Below are 17,077 nucleotides of genomic sequence, written 5' to 3' on the forward strand. Positions count from 1 at the left end.
ATGAGTTGCCTCCGTGCTTGCTTCAGAGTCAGAGGTCCTCGCGCAGACACAGCAGCTATGAAAAGGCAAAGCTCTGGTCAGGAGCATGAGATTATTGAATTACAAGAAGATAATGTGGAGGAAAGTGAGGCTGATCATGGAAAGCCTCTAAATGCTCAAACAAGAAAGGTAGGAATTTCACTGGCTCATTTGGTGCTTGCTGTTGGGGAAAATATTAAACAGCAAGTGAAATGACACTTTGCAGGATCTTGTAGAAGTGGTTTAATTTGTTGGGGAAAGGTTAGTCACTTGAAAGTAAAGGCTGAAAACCTGTTAAGCATATTTCTTTTCCCCTTCTTGATGAAATGTTCTAGTACCAGAGTGGGATTTTAAGCTTTTTTATTATTTTTTGTGCTTGGCTGTCTGTGAAGTTTAATTTAGGCAATGAAGTTGTAATTGGTACTCTGAGTTTTGCTTTCTCTTTTTATGTGTTCTCAGTGGGATTGGGCTCAAAACCAGAAAGGAGAAAAGTTGAAATCCATAATAAAAGCTGTCTTTTTTTCAGAACAAATTAATCAGAAAACTGCACTGTCAAAACAAGAATAGAACTCCTGAAACAGACCATCTCTCTTTTTATCCTTGAGTAATTTTCAATTGCTAACAATTATGAATTTGTACAAATAGAGTGCCCCAAAGCCTCAGTTAAGACCAGCGTGTGAGTCCTGAGGGAGGTAGCTCCCAGCATTTAGCTTAAAGCTATGGAACAGACTAACCCCGGCAGAGGAGTTGTAAATACTCACAGGTGATTGTTGTACAATGATATTTCATTCCTTACTCAAGAGCAGAGGGAATATCTGTGGCAGAGTGAAGATGTCTCCCCCTTTTCTGTAAGAATGGCTGAGCCATCCGGAGAGCTTGGTGGTGTTAGTCACACCACCCCTCCCTTCCCGCTCCTGGCTGAGCAACAGTGACTGCTTCCTTGTGTGAGCCCCGCTCATCAGCTCTGTGGGCTGATTCGTGCCACTGGTTAGGCAAAAAAAAACCATTTACTGCACTATATCGGGGGGCAGCTACTTCTTCTCTGGTCTGGTAAGACAAAACAGCTTGCCGCAGGGTCAAAGAAATTCTAGGGAGGTGCAAAGAAGAACAGGAGAGGGTGGAGGAGAGGCAGGGGCAAGCTAGATCCGCCCGGCTGTCTTGAGAAACTTTACCCTTAAGTTTCAGTTTAGCCTTCCCCTTCCCGGAATGGAGTTTTCATTTGGGTTCTGTTTCTGCTGATTCTGACAACTGGTTTCTTATCCTATAGGGACTGCTGGAAAATTATCATGCTCTGCTTCCTGCTCAGGTAGCAGGTTGATGGGAAGAGCTGCCCTGCCTACAGGGGAGAGGTTTCTCTGCTGCTGCTCCCTCCTGGCAGTCTTGTGATGTATATGGGCAATGTCCAGAGGGTGTTGGCCCAGCTGGTAGGGGATAGTTAGAGAGCAGAATGTTTGCCTGAGATCAAGCTGGTTTGCTATGTGTGATTAAGAATTACACTTCTGTGATGGTCTAAATATGTGGCTCAATTGAAACTTGGGCTTGGTAACTGTCTGTCTCAACTGACATCACTATGTCTGATTTCATGGTTGTACTCTAAGCAGTAGTTACTGGATAATATTCTTTTTTTTTCAGATACAAAATGAAATGCTAGTGTCAAGCATTAAGCTGAAGCTTCATTCTCATAATATATTTTAAAAATCAAATACAAAATATATGTGTAAATATTATCACACCTGAAAGCATATTGTAAGCAAAAAAACATACTCAGCCTTTGCCCTTCGTTCTCCACTGAAGTGAAGTTCTACATGCAGGGGTGTCTGCAGAGAGTTCTTTCCCTTTCTCTGCCTCAACTCCTGGAGAAATGACTCTTGTAAGGTCTTTCTGTGGGTATCTGTTTTCTCTCTCTGTTCATCTGCCACCCTCAAAGAAGCTTTAAGCCAGTTGGTGGATGTCAGTTAAACTCAGTGAAAGGCTTTCTATTATGCTGGTTTCTTAGAAAGTTCGAAAGGTAAAGGAAGGTAACCTGGGTTAGTGCCTCCAGCTAGCAGCTGGTTCCTGCCAGCCTGCACGTGTGTGGCCCAGACAACCTACAGCATGTGCTTTTCCTTGCCTGGTACTGATGTCAAACAGGACATGGAGTTTACTGCTGGGTTTATCGTGGATGACGATGAATTAAAAAGGCAGAATTAATAAGGTCTACTTTATGGACTCTTTTTAGTGGTTTCCAGTGATAGGACGAGGGGCAACGGGCACAAGCTGGAACATAGGAAGTTCCATTTAAATACGAGGAGAAACTTCTTTCCAGTGAGGGTGACAGAGCCCTGGAACAGGCTGCCCAGGAAGGTTGTGGAGTCCCCTTCTCTGGAGATTTTCAAGACCCACCTGGATGCAGTCCTGCGTAATGCACTCTAGGCAACCCTGCTTTAGCAGGGGAGTTGGACTAGATGATCTCTAGAGGTCCCTTCCAACTCTGACAATTCCATGATTGCGTGATTCCGTGATACTTATGAATTCGTGCCCTTCCTTCGGTCTTCTGGCAGTGGAATTATACAATTGGAGTTTTTTTGATTTGCTATGTCATCTATTATTTTTTTTTTGCGGTATTACTAGGGTAACTAATTAAAAGACTAATTTCTGCCATGGTCTTAAATCTTACTAAAAATTAAGTGAAAGGCCAGTATTGTCCTTTCTATTTCTTTCCTATACGAACATACATGCGGAATTGCTTTGATGAGAATGTCCTTGTCATCTCCTAGAACCGATGAAATTTGGAATAAGCTTTCTGTTAAAAATACTCAATAGCCTTCAAGTTTCCAATCTTCTGAAGAAAAAGGGAGTTGGCTGTAAAAGTCTCGATTTTTTAATGTGTTCTTTAATGTAATAATATCTCATGAAAAGTATTCCATTTGCTTTGGGTGCTGGCATCTAGGAGCTATGCAGATTGATACCATCAACATCACAGAGGTAAATGATTCTGGAAATTCCTCCACAGACACCTTTTTGGTTGGCAGGGGTGGCAGACATTAAAAGGACAGCTTGCAGAAATAGAAATCAAATTGATGTAGTTAAAAAAAAAAAAAAAGAAGCCATGAAAGCACCTTTGTAGCACCTCAGCTTAATGGGCAATTCAGGAATTGGAAATTCTGCACAAATGGGGAACGATACGACCCTCTTTCAAGTAATACCCTGCTTCTGAATGTTCTTTGCCTTCCACAGGTCTATGCTCCACCCTGCAGCAGTACTTAATGTGGGAACCCCTGGTGTAGGGTGGGTATAGCTTACCAATGAGACTCTCCCATCTATGTGGAGTTTTCTGTATCTAAATGTTACAGTAGAGACCCGCTTAAATATTTTTTCCCACTCTATTTCATTAATCAACATTCCTCTTCCTTTTGTATCTAGGAGATAGATTACTGGAAATCATGCAGCAATGTAGTTTTCTGGAAGTGTAAACTATGGATGGTTATAACTACAATCTTTCTAGTAGTCTTCCTGGTCATTCTCATCAGCCTAATTCTTTATTCTAGTAAGTATCTCACTCTTGGTTCGTCCTCTAGTAAAAATCAGCAATATGTACAATCTAATATAACACACATAGAACGGTAGCATCCTTTAAACTCCTCCTGTAAGCTGCTGAAGGGACTGGGATGCTGACTGCAGAGGGTGGTGTGTTGAGTAGTGGATGTGTACTTTTTGTTTAGTAGGCAACAAGCAACTTGTATCCTGATCAGATGGCAATTCCAGTTTGTAGCTAAGTGAGAAAACGTTATGAGAACAGAGTTGGGGATGAGGATGGACGTGATGCTTGTAACATTGCAACAAGTGCAATGGATTGCGTACGTCCTCTCAGGTGGTGTCAGTGCCTGTCAGGCTCCCCAAACATCTGACTTTCGCTAATGGGGGTGGGTGATAGATCTCAATGTGCTCTCACTTTTCTTCAGGTGACTTGCACTTTCTTTCTGTTGTTCCCAGACAGTCCTTACCTAGGAAATTTGTGAGAAAGCCACCCTGAAGAATGCTGAGGGTTTTTTTCAACACTTCTGCTAACGGGGAATTTTTCCTTCCTTTTCTATATCCTTTTGAATATCAGATGTTTACACAGACGAGGATGACTACTGGGATCCTGATGCACTACTAAATAGTGGAAATTACCGCAATTTTTCAGGAACATTGGAATTAATGTGTGGTCTCCCACATCTTTCCTCTGAAGACATTACTAAGAGGGTATGTGTTGATGTGGTTCTCAGCAAAGCTGATTCTGCTTGTAACATAGATTCAGTGTTTTCCTTTTTAAGGAGTTTGTTTCTCTGTGTAACAACTCAGACATTTGCAAGTAAAAAAAAATTCTGAGTTGTACTTTTTCTAGTATAATGTTAAGTCCTGATCTAGGAAAAGGAATTGTCTGCTTTTAAGCACACAAGCTGTTTACATTGATTAAAAAAAACCACCCTGATTTTTTTTTTATTCTTTCCTAAATTTCAGTAATGGTTGGGATGTAGTCTTACCTTTTTATAGAATCACTGAATAATTTAGATTAGAAGGGGGCTGTGAAGTCATCAAAGCTGAATGTCAGCTAAAAATCCTGTGTGCTGTATTCTCCTGTAAGTACACAATGACAGTCTGGGTTTATAGCTGCCATTTCCATTGAGCCATCGTGGCCCTGACTTACGGCTGAAATGGGCTCGGCAGGCATAGAAGTGCTGATTTTGACTAACTGTGGAAAGGGAGTGTCAATACAGGGACCCTTCCCTCTATCGACTAAGAGTAGAAGGGGGTTTTGATACTAATAAAAACCCAAGCCAAACAGCATAAATTGCACATGGCAACATGAGCACGTACTTTTAGCTCATCCCCTAATGCCTCCATTGTGTTAAGGTAATATAGTAATAAAATAATATAGTAATCACTCAAACTCACAGATTGACTTGTCTGTCAAGCTTAAAAGGATTGTGTACCTTTTCCAGGGCAGATATTTGCTGATATTTGACCTCCGGCACCTGTGTTTATGCCCCTTAAAACACTTTGTAAGAATGATTTGCTGTACTTTCTTTTATGGGGAAAAGAGAGAGTGAATGGAAGAAATATTTTTTTCTTTTCTTTTCTTTTTTTTCTCTCCAAGTTAACAGATGTTTACAGTTCGTCTCCAGCTCTAGGACGTTATTTTAGATCAGCTCAGGTGGTTTATTTCAGGTAAGCAATTTCTGTCACCAAAATTGTTTGAAATTTCCAAGTTTTTGATGAGAAATACATGTGCCTATGTAAATATACACAACATTTAAATCTGTGTAAAATAGGATGTTTGAGGGAGTTACAAAATAGGTTGTGAAAACTGGTTGAAGTATCCCCTGGTGTAAATGGCAAATGCTGCTAATTATATATAATGACAGTAACATTTTGTTGCTGTTAAGTATCACCTCTCCTGTTTTTGGTTCCAAATGCAACCCTTAATAAACATATTCAAGGATACCTATTAAAAGGAAAATGAACTGCTGGAACCACTTGAGATTGACATGGCTTAAATAGCTTCAAATAAATAAAATAGGGTTCATGGGGAGGAGAAAACAGTTCTGTTTCCAAAAGAGCTAAAGCAACAGGGACATACAAGTCATGACAGCCAAAACAGCAATATTGCGTTGCTGGTTTGCTTGGATCATTTTTCTCCCTCACTTTACTTTGGACAATAGGAGCAAATCTCAAAGCAGCAGCGTGTTAGAGAGACTGGTGGAGCAGGAGTCAGAGGCAGAGCAGGTGGTAGAGTGGAGGCTAGGCTAGCCTGGGTGGGAGATGCTTACACATGAAGGAGAAGCTCAGCCACCAAAGACTGATGGGGACAGAGGAGTAGCAGTGGTGAGAAGAAGAAAATCATCCAGGCATGCCTTGAAGAGGCAACAGAAAGCTTCGACCTGGAACAGAGGGAGGATCTTACTCTCGGCAGAAACTGGCACTGGAGGGAGGCGAAGCAGTTCACTGTGTTTGAGACTGTAAAGTTTTAATATATGGAAATACCACAGATTTACAACAGGAGGAAGGCTGAGCAACAGAGGGAAAAGTGGGGCTGGAAAGATCACCTGCAACATGGTCCTGCCACAGAGAGATAGCAGAGGCAAAGGAAGGTGGTCAGAGGGCTTCCTCAAGAACTTCTGAAAAAGTGCTGTTACGAAGGGGATTAGAAAGACAGGAGAAAATCAGGGGAAATAGAATTTTCAAAAGCCCAAGGCCCTTGAAAGGACAGAGGAAGAACCACTTGGGCTGGGGCAAGGGGCAGTTGTGAGGGCACTCTGGGGAATGTGCTGCCCTGTACTGCCAGCCTTGGACATGCTGGCTCTGTTCGATGAGTGAGCCTTACGGTTAAAAATTACAATTTACACACCAAATACAAAGCTGCAGTTCTGCATACTTATTGACTAGCTGATCTGTCTCTCTTTTTCTCTCTCTCTGCCTCTTTTTCTCTTTCCCCATCCAATTTCTTTTTTGATGTCCTAAATCCTGTGTGTACAAAATGTAACCGTCAAGTTGTAGGTAGGGGACTTGGTAGACCACAAGCAATGAAATCTCCGGAGACGGACTCCAGTTTGGTGGTTTGCATAATCCACTCCAGAGCTGGGGTAGGAGCACAGCTCGGTTGTGCCAGGTGCTGCTAGCAGGAGAGTAAATCTTTCTGCAGGTTCTCAGCTAACCTATGCATGAGATATTGCAGCACCTCCGCTCTTATTGGTATGTGCTTGTTAGGCACAAGTGCTGAAAACCTCACCCCATTACGACATGTGTCCACTTGCCCTTTACACATTTGAAAACATGTCTCAGTTTGGCTTCAGGTATGTGCCCAGTTTCTGTTAATGTTAAGAGCTAGTCTGAGAAGCGTGAGTGAAGGAGGAAACTGGGATCTTTGATGACAGTTTTCCTTTATAATGCTTTTTTTTATAACAAGTTTAAAAAAAAATCCACGCCAACTTTAGTATGAAGTCAGGCTTCTCAGGAAAGAAAAAATCTGGTCATGACTTGAAGAGATTCATACTTGACTTTTTTTTTTTTGTTTTTCAGTAATGAAAACTCCACTGTATTTTATCAGCTAGAGTTTTCTGTACCACCATTGACAGAGGGGTTTATGGAAAACACAATGAACCCAGATTTTATAAGGAACGTTCTACGTCAAAATATTTATGATGAAGATGATGCTTTTAATCCTGAGATATCTGAATGTGACAGGTTAAAGCTTGACCCAGCTTCTCTCACATTAACATGTAAGTGCTGTCCATTAAGAGGAACTGTTTCTTTACAAAGATCTGAAGTATTTACTTGAAAGAAGAGAATTCTTTCTGGAAAGATGTTGAGATTTGCTAGGAAATACAATTTTCTTAACATTGTTGTACAAAATATAAAATATTCAGTTTTCAGGAAAGTCTTTCTATGCTTAGCTTATTACCTAGGATTCACTGTTTAGTCCTCTGATTAGAAATGGAGTAGGGATGAGACTGGTTAGCTACAGACTCCAACCAAACTTTTCAGCTCTCCTCTTGCATTTTACACATACAAAGAAAATCTCCTCATGTGTGTGTATCATAATGGGGAGAAAAATAACTAAAATTATTTCTCCTTGTTTTATATTTGTATTTGAATGCTTATAAAAAAAGTTTCAATCCAAGTGAAACAGGATAAGTATTTTGGAAGTCAATTTCTGATTTTTTTTCACAGTCAAGGATGAAAAAGCCTCCTGATTTTTGCCTTTTCAAAGTTTTTTTGGAAAAATTTATTATGCACAGAGACACCTTTTAAAGGAACTTAATACTCATTCTTCCAGGTTTTCTAGGGAGTGATTCTAGGGAGCTGGGGTTGTTCAGCCTGGAGAAGAGAAGGCTCCGGGGAGACCTCAAAGCAGCCTTCCAATATCTGAAGGGAGCCTACAGGAGAGACAGAGAGGGACTCTTTGTCAGGAAGTGTAGTGACAGGACAAGGGGTAATGGTTTTAAACTGGAAGAGGGGAGATTTAGATTGGATATTAGGAGGAAATTCTTTACTGTGAGGGTGGTGAAGCAAGTTGTGGGTGCCCCATCCCTGGAATTGTTTAAGGCCAGGCTGGATGGAGCTTTGAGCAACCTGCTCTAGTGGAGGTGTCCCTGCCCATGACAGGGGGGTTGGAACTTGATGATCTTTAAGGTTCCTTCCAACTCTAACCATTCTATGATTCTATGATTCCAATGACTACCAGTGACTAGGTAGTAATTCCAATGCATTTAGATTTGTCTTGACTGAAATGTCAATATAAAAGTCCTATGAGCTTTGAAGTTTTACGGAAAACAATGCATGGAGCTGCTTCCCCCCACCGCCCACTGACTGAGCCACACCTATGTGCTTTCAGAATAATTCTAGGCTAACACACCAACATCAGTGCATATAAGTAAGATTTGTGCTTACCTCATATTGATTTTTCTTGGTACTCAAGAGAACAACAAGTCATGAGTTCCAATTCTCAGTATCATTTTGCTCCTTATATATTGACAAGATTCATAGAAAACACATTGAAAAAGGGACAGGAAAGAATATGCTGAAATATATAACTAAAGTTTCATTTTAATGTTAATAATGTACTGTTTTAACTTTCAGAGTAACGATGGAAAGACTCCTCCTCTTCCTCACCATCTAGAGAGATGGGCTTCTACTATCTGTTAGTAATCCCAGGGTAGGGAGCTATTCATTCAGTAGAAACAATTCTAAAGACATTGTCCTGTAAATACTGTCTGTGATTCAATATTGTAAATGAGAAATATGGTGTATTTATAACAGTGTTGTACTCGTAAACATCGCTACCTCCTTCTTTATTGTTGTCCTGATATATCAATAACACATTTCACTCTTGTGAGAATTGTGTATCTTGCCTGATGCATGTTTTGTCTTGCCTTACAATTAAAACTGTTTTTCCTGCATGAGCTTTAAAAGCAGTCTTGCACATGGTTCCTTTCTTTTGCTCTTGGATTATCCAAAATTATCTGCACAGATTCATCCTTGATGCTCACTTCCACCCATGCTCAGGTTTGTTACTTTCCCCCTGCCAACTTCATGTGCCATGTTTCCCTGTTGTTCTTTCCTCAGAAAACAGCCTGAAAACTTAAATATACTTCCTATTTTCTGTAATTGCATGCAAGACCTTTGCTTCTTAAGTGAGCTTCAACTCCATCATTCCTTTATTCATCCTACAGTCTTCCTGGGTATCTACTCTATTTTTCTATTCTGTAATGTGAAATAGAAATGAAGAAGGAAGAAACATGTCTTGTTCATTAATGCATCTGCATGCAACAGGAATCTTGAAAGGGCCACATTAGCTGTGTGTTTTATTAATTAGCCACTGGTACTTGTAAAAAGACAGTTATTTGACGTGTATTTGTAAATTCAAAGAGAAACTAATCTATACGCTGATTATGCTCCCTGCCCCTGCAGTGGGGATAAAAATGAACAGGTGCAAGATATTTGCCTTAATAAGGCAGCAAATAGTTCTTGTTGACAAGAGATCAGATGAGATGACCAGTGCCAAGAAGCAGGCCATATAGTCCAGTGTGGCACGAGAGTTATAGCCAGTAATTGATTGTAACATGAAAATTAAAAAATAAGCATTAACTTTACACAGAATGTGATGGATTCACTACCATGTTAGTGAAGTATAACTTCTTGTTATTTGTTTATAACCAGTATAACTGTTAGTACTGTTGGATAGACAAATGTATTTTATGAAACCTTTTGTATTGTGAGAAATATCTTATGGGAAATTGTTTCTCTTTTTCTAATATTACTGGTTTATTTAAGGAGTAATATGACAATTTTGTTATGCATTAAATTATTTATTTTTACTCTTAAAGTGTTTGTTTTCATTCTTCAGCAGCTCCAGTCTTTCAGTTGTTTGAGTTGCAAAATAACCATCAGAATTCTAAGTGCTGAGAGCTGTACGAAACGTCTGACACAGCTGTACACTCAAACCCATATTTGTTGTGGCTTGAGTCTTAACTGAGCTTGGGAAACAGCTTGGACCACATTAGTAGTTCACATGGCTCTCATATTTGTGGCTAATTCTGACTCCTTGATTTGTAAGATGTAGCATCGGCTGTAAGAACCATAATTTCTTTTGGTGCAATATTCTGTGCAGGATACAACTAGAAGAGATATTTCTTCTGAGTCTTACATAGGGGAAGGATAAAATTGATGGTTTGTGTAGTTTGTCCCAAAAGCAGCAGGCTGTGAAAATACCAGCGGCAAAGAAATGGTTTGCCTTTGAAGTGCTGCTTGATCTTATTGCTTTAAGATGACTGAATCTGCCCTTGAACACTTCTTTATCTTGATTCTGTTTCTAAGAATTGAAAAATAATAAAATGATTATGCTTCTTTATGGTGATACCTCTATGTACATTAGGAGCTGCCAGAAAAAAGAAGGTGCCAATCATTCAGTTTTTTCCAGCCGTTCTCCTCTGCCCCTGTACCTTTACCCCATCAATTCACAGGAAAGAAGAAGGTGGACTTGTAGCAAGATGTTGTGATATTCAGCAGGAAATATTTGACTTTACAGTCTACATCCAGTCATGCTTTGAACTCTAATTGAAGGAAAAGTAAGAAAAAAACCCAAACAAACACAAAAAGTGGTATCTGGTTTTTTCTCTTTGAGGTAAATTGATCATGTAAAAAAAATTGCCAGATGACTCAGTTACGACCTCTTCCAGTAGGGACAAAGTAGTGTGAAAACACATTATTTCATCAAGTTAGGTATTTTGTGAATGCTTAATGTTAATTTTTATAGAATGAGTGTGGGTAATACAAAGATGACTGAGGCAACTGAGCCACATTTAAAAAGGAACAGAAAAAATAGTTCTAGTAATTCAGCTTGTGGGCTCTACAACCAGCCCTTTAGAATCCCATGGCAGGCAGTCGTCCGTGTAGCCACAGCAGCTAGTACAAATTCTGGGCAGATTCAGCTGCCTGTCCCCTCAGCTGTACCTGCGGAGTGCTGCCTGCGGTGTCCTCACAGCGTGTCTGTCCACTGCTGCACACAACCATTCACCCACGGGACCGCCCCCAGCACCGAGACTGCAGGCAGGATGCGCAAAGGCACCCGACTGTAAAGCCAGGGCTCCAGCCAGCCGTCACACACAAAGGAAGATTTAAAACCAGGAAAACCGTTCAACATTTTCTTCCAAATTGTTGTATTACAAAAAGGGAGGGAGCAAAAAAAAAACAAACCAACAAACATGCTTAAGCAAGAGCACAGGCACGTAATCGCTTTATGAACTCTGGTGAACAGTCGAACAGCAGGTTTCAGTCCTCCGCGGGTGTCCACAAATGCTGCTTGCAGAGGGGTGGTGGGCTATGGAGAGGTTATGTTCCGGCATTGCAGAGAGCCAAGTTCTGAGACTCCAGCAGGCGTGAGCTGGAAACGCTGTGGCACAAAAGCAACACCTGGGAAACTTCTACCGAGATGCGTGCAGTTACTCCTGTGCAGCATCGGGGCCTTCATAGGTATTCTAGTCTTCTAAGTGGCAGTGATTTGAAGTGGCTGGAACTTTTGCTTTGCGTGAAGTTTGTTGCCTTTTTAAATTTAATTCCAAATTTGTTAAGACTTCATTATTAAGACTATTACGTTAAAAGGGCTTGGGGGCCAATTTGAGAAATGAGTTATTTATCTAAATTGTACATTGTATCATGGTATATATAACGGTATATATCAAGCAGGCCAGAGAAACTTTAGAAAAGAGTAAGTGCACCTAGCACAGGGTCTATGCCTTTCATTTTAAACACAAGCCTGACCCCTCCTTCCCCCCAAAAGAAAACAAACAAAACCAACAAAAGGGATATTATTATTGCATTTTAGGGAGGTTTCAATCAGTAGTTCTATAAGACTCCTCTTTAACAAAAAATTACTATAAAAGTCCAGAAAAATATGCGGCCTCAGTTGCTTCTAGTAATGAAGAACCTAATTTTCTATGGAGAAACATTGTCTTACAATGGCAGTTGTTACTGGTGCCTCTTGCTTTAATTGTCAAGTCCTGTACCCTGTCTCTTTCTCTGATCACCTTTTCATGGACAGATTTGTCTCATTGGAAATGACCAGCAGATGCGTCCTAATGAGTAAGCTTGGTAATGAGAGAGAGATGTTGGTTTGAAGACATGACAGCAGAGGTAGGGTGTTTCACAAGGCTGCATACTGCTGGCTTAAACATTCCGGTGAAAGAGTGACTTGGGAGGAGAAAGTGTCCCTGTCTAAGTTATCAGGACATAATCATATTCACTGTGCTCTTCAGTCCTGATGGTATTTTCCTGCCTCTTGGGCACATTGACAAGTGCATATTCGGTCTGATTATTGGTGTTAATCACAGAGGCTTCATGTTTCACATCGTGGCTGACAGTTGAGTACCACAGTTCGCTGGAATTCATAGAATCTTTTTTGGCAAAATGTTCCTGAGAGACGGAGGGAGAGAGAGAGAGAGAAGCTTCACCATGAGTATACTCTGAAGAAGTTTGCAATGTGAATAAATCTGGTATAGACTGTGTGCTCACTTGTGCAGTGGTGTTGACCTATATGTATAGTACCAAGAGTGGTTTTTAAATCGGCAGTCATTTCCCTACTGTACAGGCTGTGGCTGGATACCAGGAGCACCAAACAACGTGTGCACACCTGGTGTGGACGGAGGATGAAGGTCTGACGACTCTTCTGAGGTTGGCATTGCTTTGTGGTAGGTTACATGATAAAAAGCTCATCACCACACACCTACATGAGGGAGCGCAGCTGCACAAGGGCAGGGAGGGAGCTTGAATCATCCCCTGCCCCAGTTCCCCCCAAGACTGACCTAGGAGAGCTGTAATCCCGGTGAGCCCAGGGCGACATCCACCCAACAAGTGAGTGGGAGCAGACGGGGGTGGAAAGGGAGTTGCTAAAGGTGTGGGACATATTATTAATGCATGTGAGGGGAGAGTGTTTGGGGTTTGCACAAGACTTAATACGGGATGTTTAGGGGAGGATCTAAAGGAAGGGGTGAAGGTGATTTGCAGAGTAAAAAGCATAGGAAAATAGAGAGATAAAGGAAGGGCCAGGGGAGTCCCAGCCAGCTGCCAGAGAGACTGCAGGGTGTGGGAGTCAACTGAGACCCCAAGTGTGTGTGTGCGGGAGATGCACTGTCCTGGAAGGGGCCCTGGCCTCCTGGGAGATGCAGCGATGGCTCACCCCCTACCTGGCAGCCCTTGTCTAATGCTCTCCTTGAAAACAGAGGGAGGAGAAGGAAGAATTATTAATGAAGGAGGAGGTAAGATTGTGTGGGTAAATGCCTTCCCAACTCTGTTTAGACTTGTCCCTCCTTTTGCCTCTTGAAGGTGTTTGCTAATGGGTTGTGGGTGGTTGTGTATCTAAATAGCTAGCAGGATGAGTCATTAAATTGAAAGAGATGATGTGAACTGATTAAGTACTTGGAGCCAGAAGTTAAAAATTTGTTTGCCCTGATGCTCTTGATTTGAGCCCACTGGGTGAAAAAGCCAGTGACTAATTACGGGCTTTATAGTGGCATACTCTATTTTCTGCAGTAGTGGCAGTATTTTAAGTGCATGTTGCCAAATTTGTGCTCACTTTTGTAGCTACCTTTCATACTCTGTAAGTGGAAATTCTCTGCTCCACAGGTTAATAAATCCTAAGGGTTTACTTTTATTTTTCGAACGTATAAATGAGAAAAAATTGTTAGAACAAATGTCCTCCAGAATCTGTCTTGGATTTTCCCAGCTTATATAAATCATTTTGTCTATTTCATTTCTGCCTGGTGTGAAAGATCTCCTGACCTTGAGGGCACTTCACTGAAAATAATTCCTGAGTTTTGAGTTGAGGCTTTGTAAAATTTTGAGATTTAGAAATTCCAGAATTTTTAACAAGTAGAGAAATCAGAGTGGACTTGCTTAAGAAAAGGAATTCCCTACCTATCTGCAGAGGCATGTCTCTCCTTCACTAGTCACCATTGCAAAGAATTGGGAGGGCAGCAGCATATCTCCTAATGTAGCTGTGAAATGAGACCAATTAGGTTCTTTATTTTCATGAGTGACTGGCTCCAAATCCACCGAGTGAAGTCTGGACTGCCTCTTGTCCCTTCCAACACATAGGTCTACCCAAATCTTACTAACAGCTGCGTTTTCCAGAACTCTTCCAGTTTACAGGTTTTGAAAGGCTGTTACCATCGACCTTCTCTTATCAGTGGGGAGACTGAAGCACAGAGGTGGTGTGATTTGTCCCACAGGCTGACGGTGCAGGAGGAGCGAGTCTGAAGACTCTTGAGATTTAGTTTGATTCTTTCATTATTCACAGGCCAAGCTTGATACTCGGAAGGGACGGCTCTCCTATTCCACAAACAACTGGCCCAGGACTGTCTTCAAACCACACTCTGGGGCTTTTGCTTGGGACACCAAAAACTTCCAAAACCAGACAGCTTCTTGGCAGGTTCCCCATTACAGTTCCACCCCCTCCACTTCTCCTCCCCCACAGTCCACCCCACAGTCACACGTACAAACGATGAGCTCATTTAATCACACCCTCTTCTGTCATCTTGCCTACTCTTTTCAGAATTTTCTGCTAAACACCCACATATCTGCCGGGCACCAACTTTTGTTTTACTGATGTCATCTTTATTTTAAAAAAAACCCCACCATCAAACAGGTTGGGATGCTAAACGGCAGCACTTTGTTTTGCAGTACATAGGGCTTCTGGTTATCATTCATCATTGGTGTCTCCAGAAGCAACTTCACTTACCCTCTGCTGAAATGAACTATTTACAAAGCAGAGGTAGCAAACCACAGGTACTCAGCTGCTGCCTCTCAGAGGCCAGTGTATTAACACAGGCCAACAAGTACACAAGACTGTGAAGTGCATCAGTTGGGAAGTGGCTGCTCCCCCATCCCTGCCTCCAGGCCAGTGAGTTCAGGCAGGGCGGCAGGGCACACACTGAGTTATATAGTTACCTCTTAAATGACCTTGGGGTGCATTGCCAGAGCTCCTGAACCCTAACCCCAAAGCAGGGAAGTAAGATAGACTGGGCAATGTGTTTATCATGCCAGACTTTCCTGCGTGTCCTCTCTTGCAGCGCAACTATTTGATACTTTCTGGTTTATAAGAAACTAAATGTTCAATCTAACAGTGCAGGTGGTTTTTGTTTGTGTTTTTTTTTCCTTCCTTTCAGAGGCAGTGGGTCGTTGGAAAGGGAAACCTTATTTTGTTCCAACAGAGACTTAGCCATTCATTGAGACATCCGCTATTTTTTTTACAATGGAAGGATTAACCAAAATTTTTAAGCTTTCAAGTATTAAATCTCCCTTTGTTTTTCAACTGAGGACTTCTTTTATTACTAAAGCTGATTGGCAATAGTCCATTAAAAAGGATTTTTATTAGAAGACATCATGCTGAAACTGAAACTTTTTGTGGAAATGAGCCAGTTTTGATGAAACTGTAGGCAAGAGAGGTTACATCAGCTACCAGAAAGCTGAGGAGAGAGGGGAAAGAGGAGAGAGAAGTACCTCACAGCATAAATTGCCTCACAGCATAAATTGCCATAAATGGCTGGGGACATTCATCTAGGACATGATCACAAGGTTCAGCCTCCTGAACTATTTGATTCGAGGCAGTGACACACTCAGCCTCTGAAATTACAGGTTAGTGCTGCTGTCTGTTTTGGCCACCGGCTGCCTGAGTTTGGGGCTGCATATCATCATTATAATTTATGTACATACATTTATTTTGTACATAGGCTTAAACTGATGTTTTTCTGCATCCCAAGGAAATACCCCAAATATGGGCTTTTGTCTCTTCTGGGGGAATGTGATGGACGCCTTGTCTTTCTGGCACGTGGATGTTTTGGACTGAGTTGCCCTGGAGAGCAGCAAAAACATTCACTTTTAGTCATTACCTGGACGGTACTTGGTGGATGGCTGTAGGTCTGTGCTGGGGAAGAGGAAGAAAACACACAATTGTCAACCTTTCGTAAAGCAACAGGACTTTCTGCAGCACAGGATTTACTCAGATTTAGGTACAGACTAAGGGCAGGCTGTGCAAAAGCAGGAGTTAGTGTGACATTAGTTGGGGAAAGTGCTGAGTCTCTGAAGGCTAAAAAAACCTGATGGCCTTTCAGCATTTATCTTTCTCTAGTTTAACACGCACTTACATCATGCAGCACTGCTCATCACCCTTAATAAAATCTAGAAGTGTAACCTTGTTGGGGTTTTTTTTGTCGTGGTTTTGTTTGGGTTTTTTTTTAACTTAACTGAAATCAGTTCTATATGTCTCTCTCAGAAATGGCTGTTACTGCTTGCTCTCTGACTGTATGTCAGCTTTATGGTCAATGCAGCCTTAACTCTGGCTGGGCTCGCTGGCTGGGCTCTGGGGCGCAGAGGCACTATGTGACATGCCACATGCCTGAATGTGGACAGGGTGCTTGTGCACACAGGTTCGGCAGGCTGCGGCTTTTCTGGAAATTTGTCTGTCTGTCCCATAAGCATCTAAATGGCAGGATTGCCATTGCAAATTGTTGTTTGCATCATTCTTTCTCTCAGCTTTATTTTTATCTGCCTAGCTGTTTCTTGTTATAAGGTTGATAGAACCATTGGTTGCTCCTGTAAAATTTCAGAGCTGGGCTTTGACTTTTGCCTAAGATAATGGAGTTGTTTTGCAACCTGACTGAAGGAAAGATGTCAGTCTCTCAATATTGTGTTAAAGCTGCTGCCTTAGAGAACTTGCAGTGTTTTAAAACGTTACTGTGCTGCCTTGACACTGCCATGAAATTGCCAATGTACGAGACCAACAAGAAGCTGTTCCTCCCTAAGCAAAGACCACAACTTGTGAAAGCGATAAAAGTATTATACCATCCCTATATAAATGGCTTTACCCACTGATAGAAGAGGTAGCAGTCTGAATCGAAACCAAGACCTTGTGATTCACGTGAACGCACATGATCTTGAATACTATGCGAGTCTTCCCTCTTTGCATATTAAATATGCAGAAGCTGTTTTATTAGGAGTTTAGAAAAAGTCCTAAACTGTGCTTGTAGGGAGAGTAGGGGCTGGT

At 41.5% G+C, this 17,077-nt stretch overlaps 1 protein-coding gene across 1 annotated transcript; it reads left to right on the forward strand.

Moving 5' to 3' along the window:
• C1H3orf52 (chromosome 1 C3orf52 homolog) lies at nt 1-9,560 on the forward strand. The gene is made up of 6 exons (XM_074166158.1): nt 1-168; nt 3,421-3,544; nt 4,109-4,242; nt 5,138-5,208; nt 7,060-7,259; nt 9,451-9,560. Exons 1-6 carry the CDS (start codon nt 1-3, stop codon nt 9,558-9,560), a joined length of 807 nt encoding a protein of 268 aa, XP_074022259.1.
• Nucleotides 9,561-17,077: the final 7,517 nt, after the last annotated feature.

The sequence above is a fragment of the Numenius arquata genome, chromosome 1 (genome assembly GCF_964106895.1).
Source record: "Numenius arquata chromosome 1, bNumArq3.hap1.1, whole genome shotgun sequence".
NCBI classification, from domain to species: Eukaryota; Metazoa; Chordata; class Aves; order Charadriiformes; family Scolopacidae; genus Numenius; species Numenius arquata.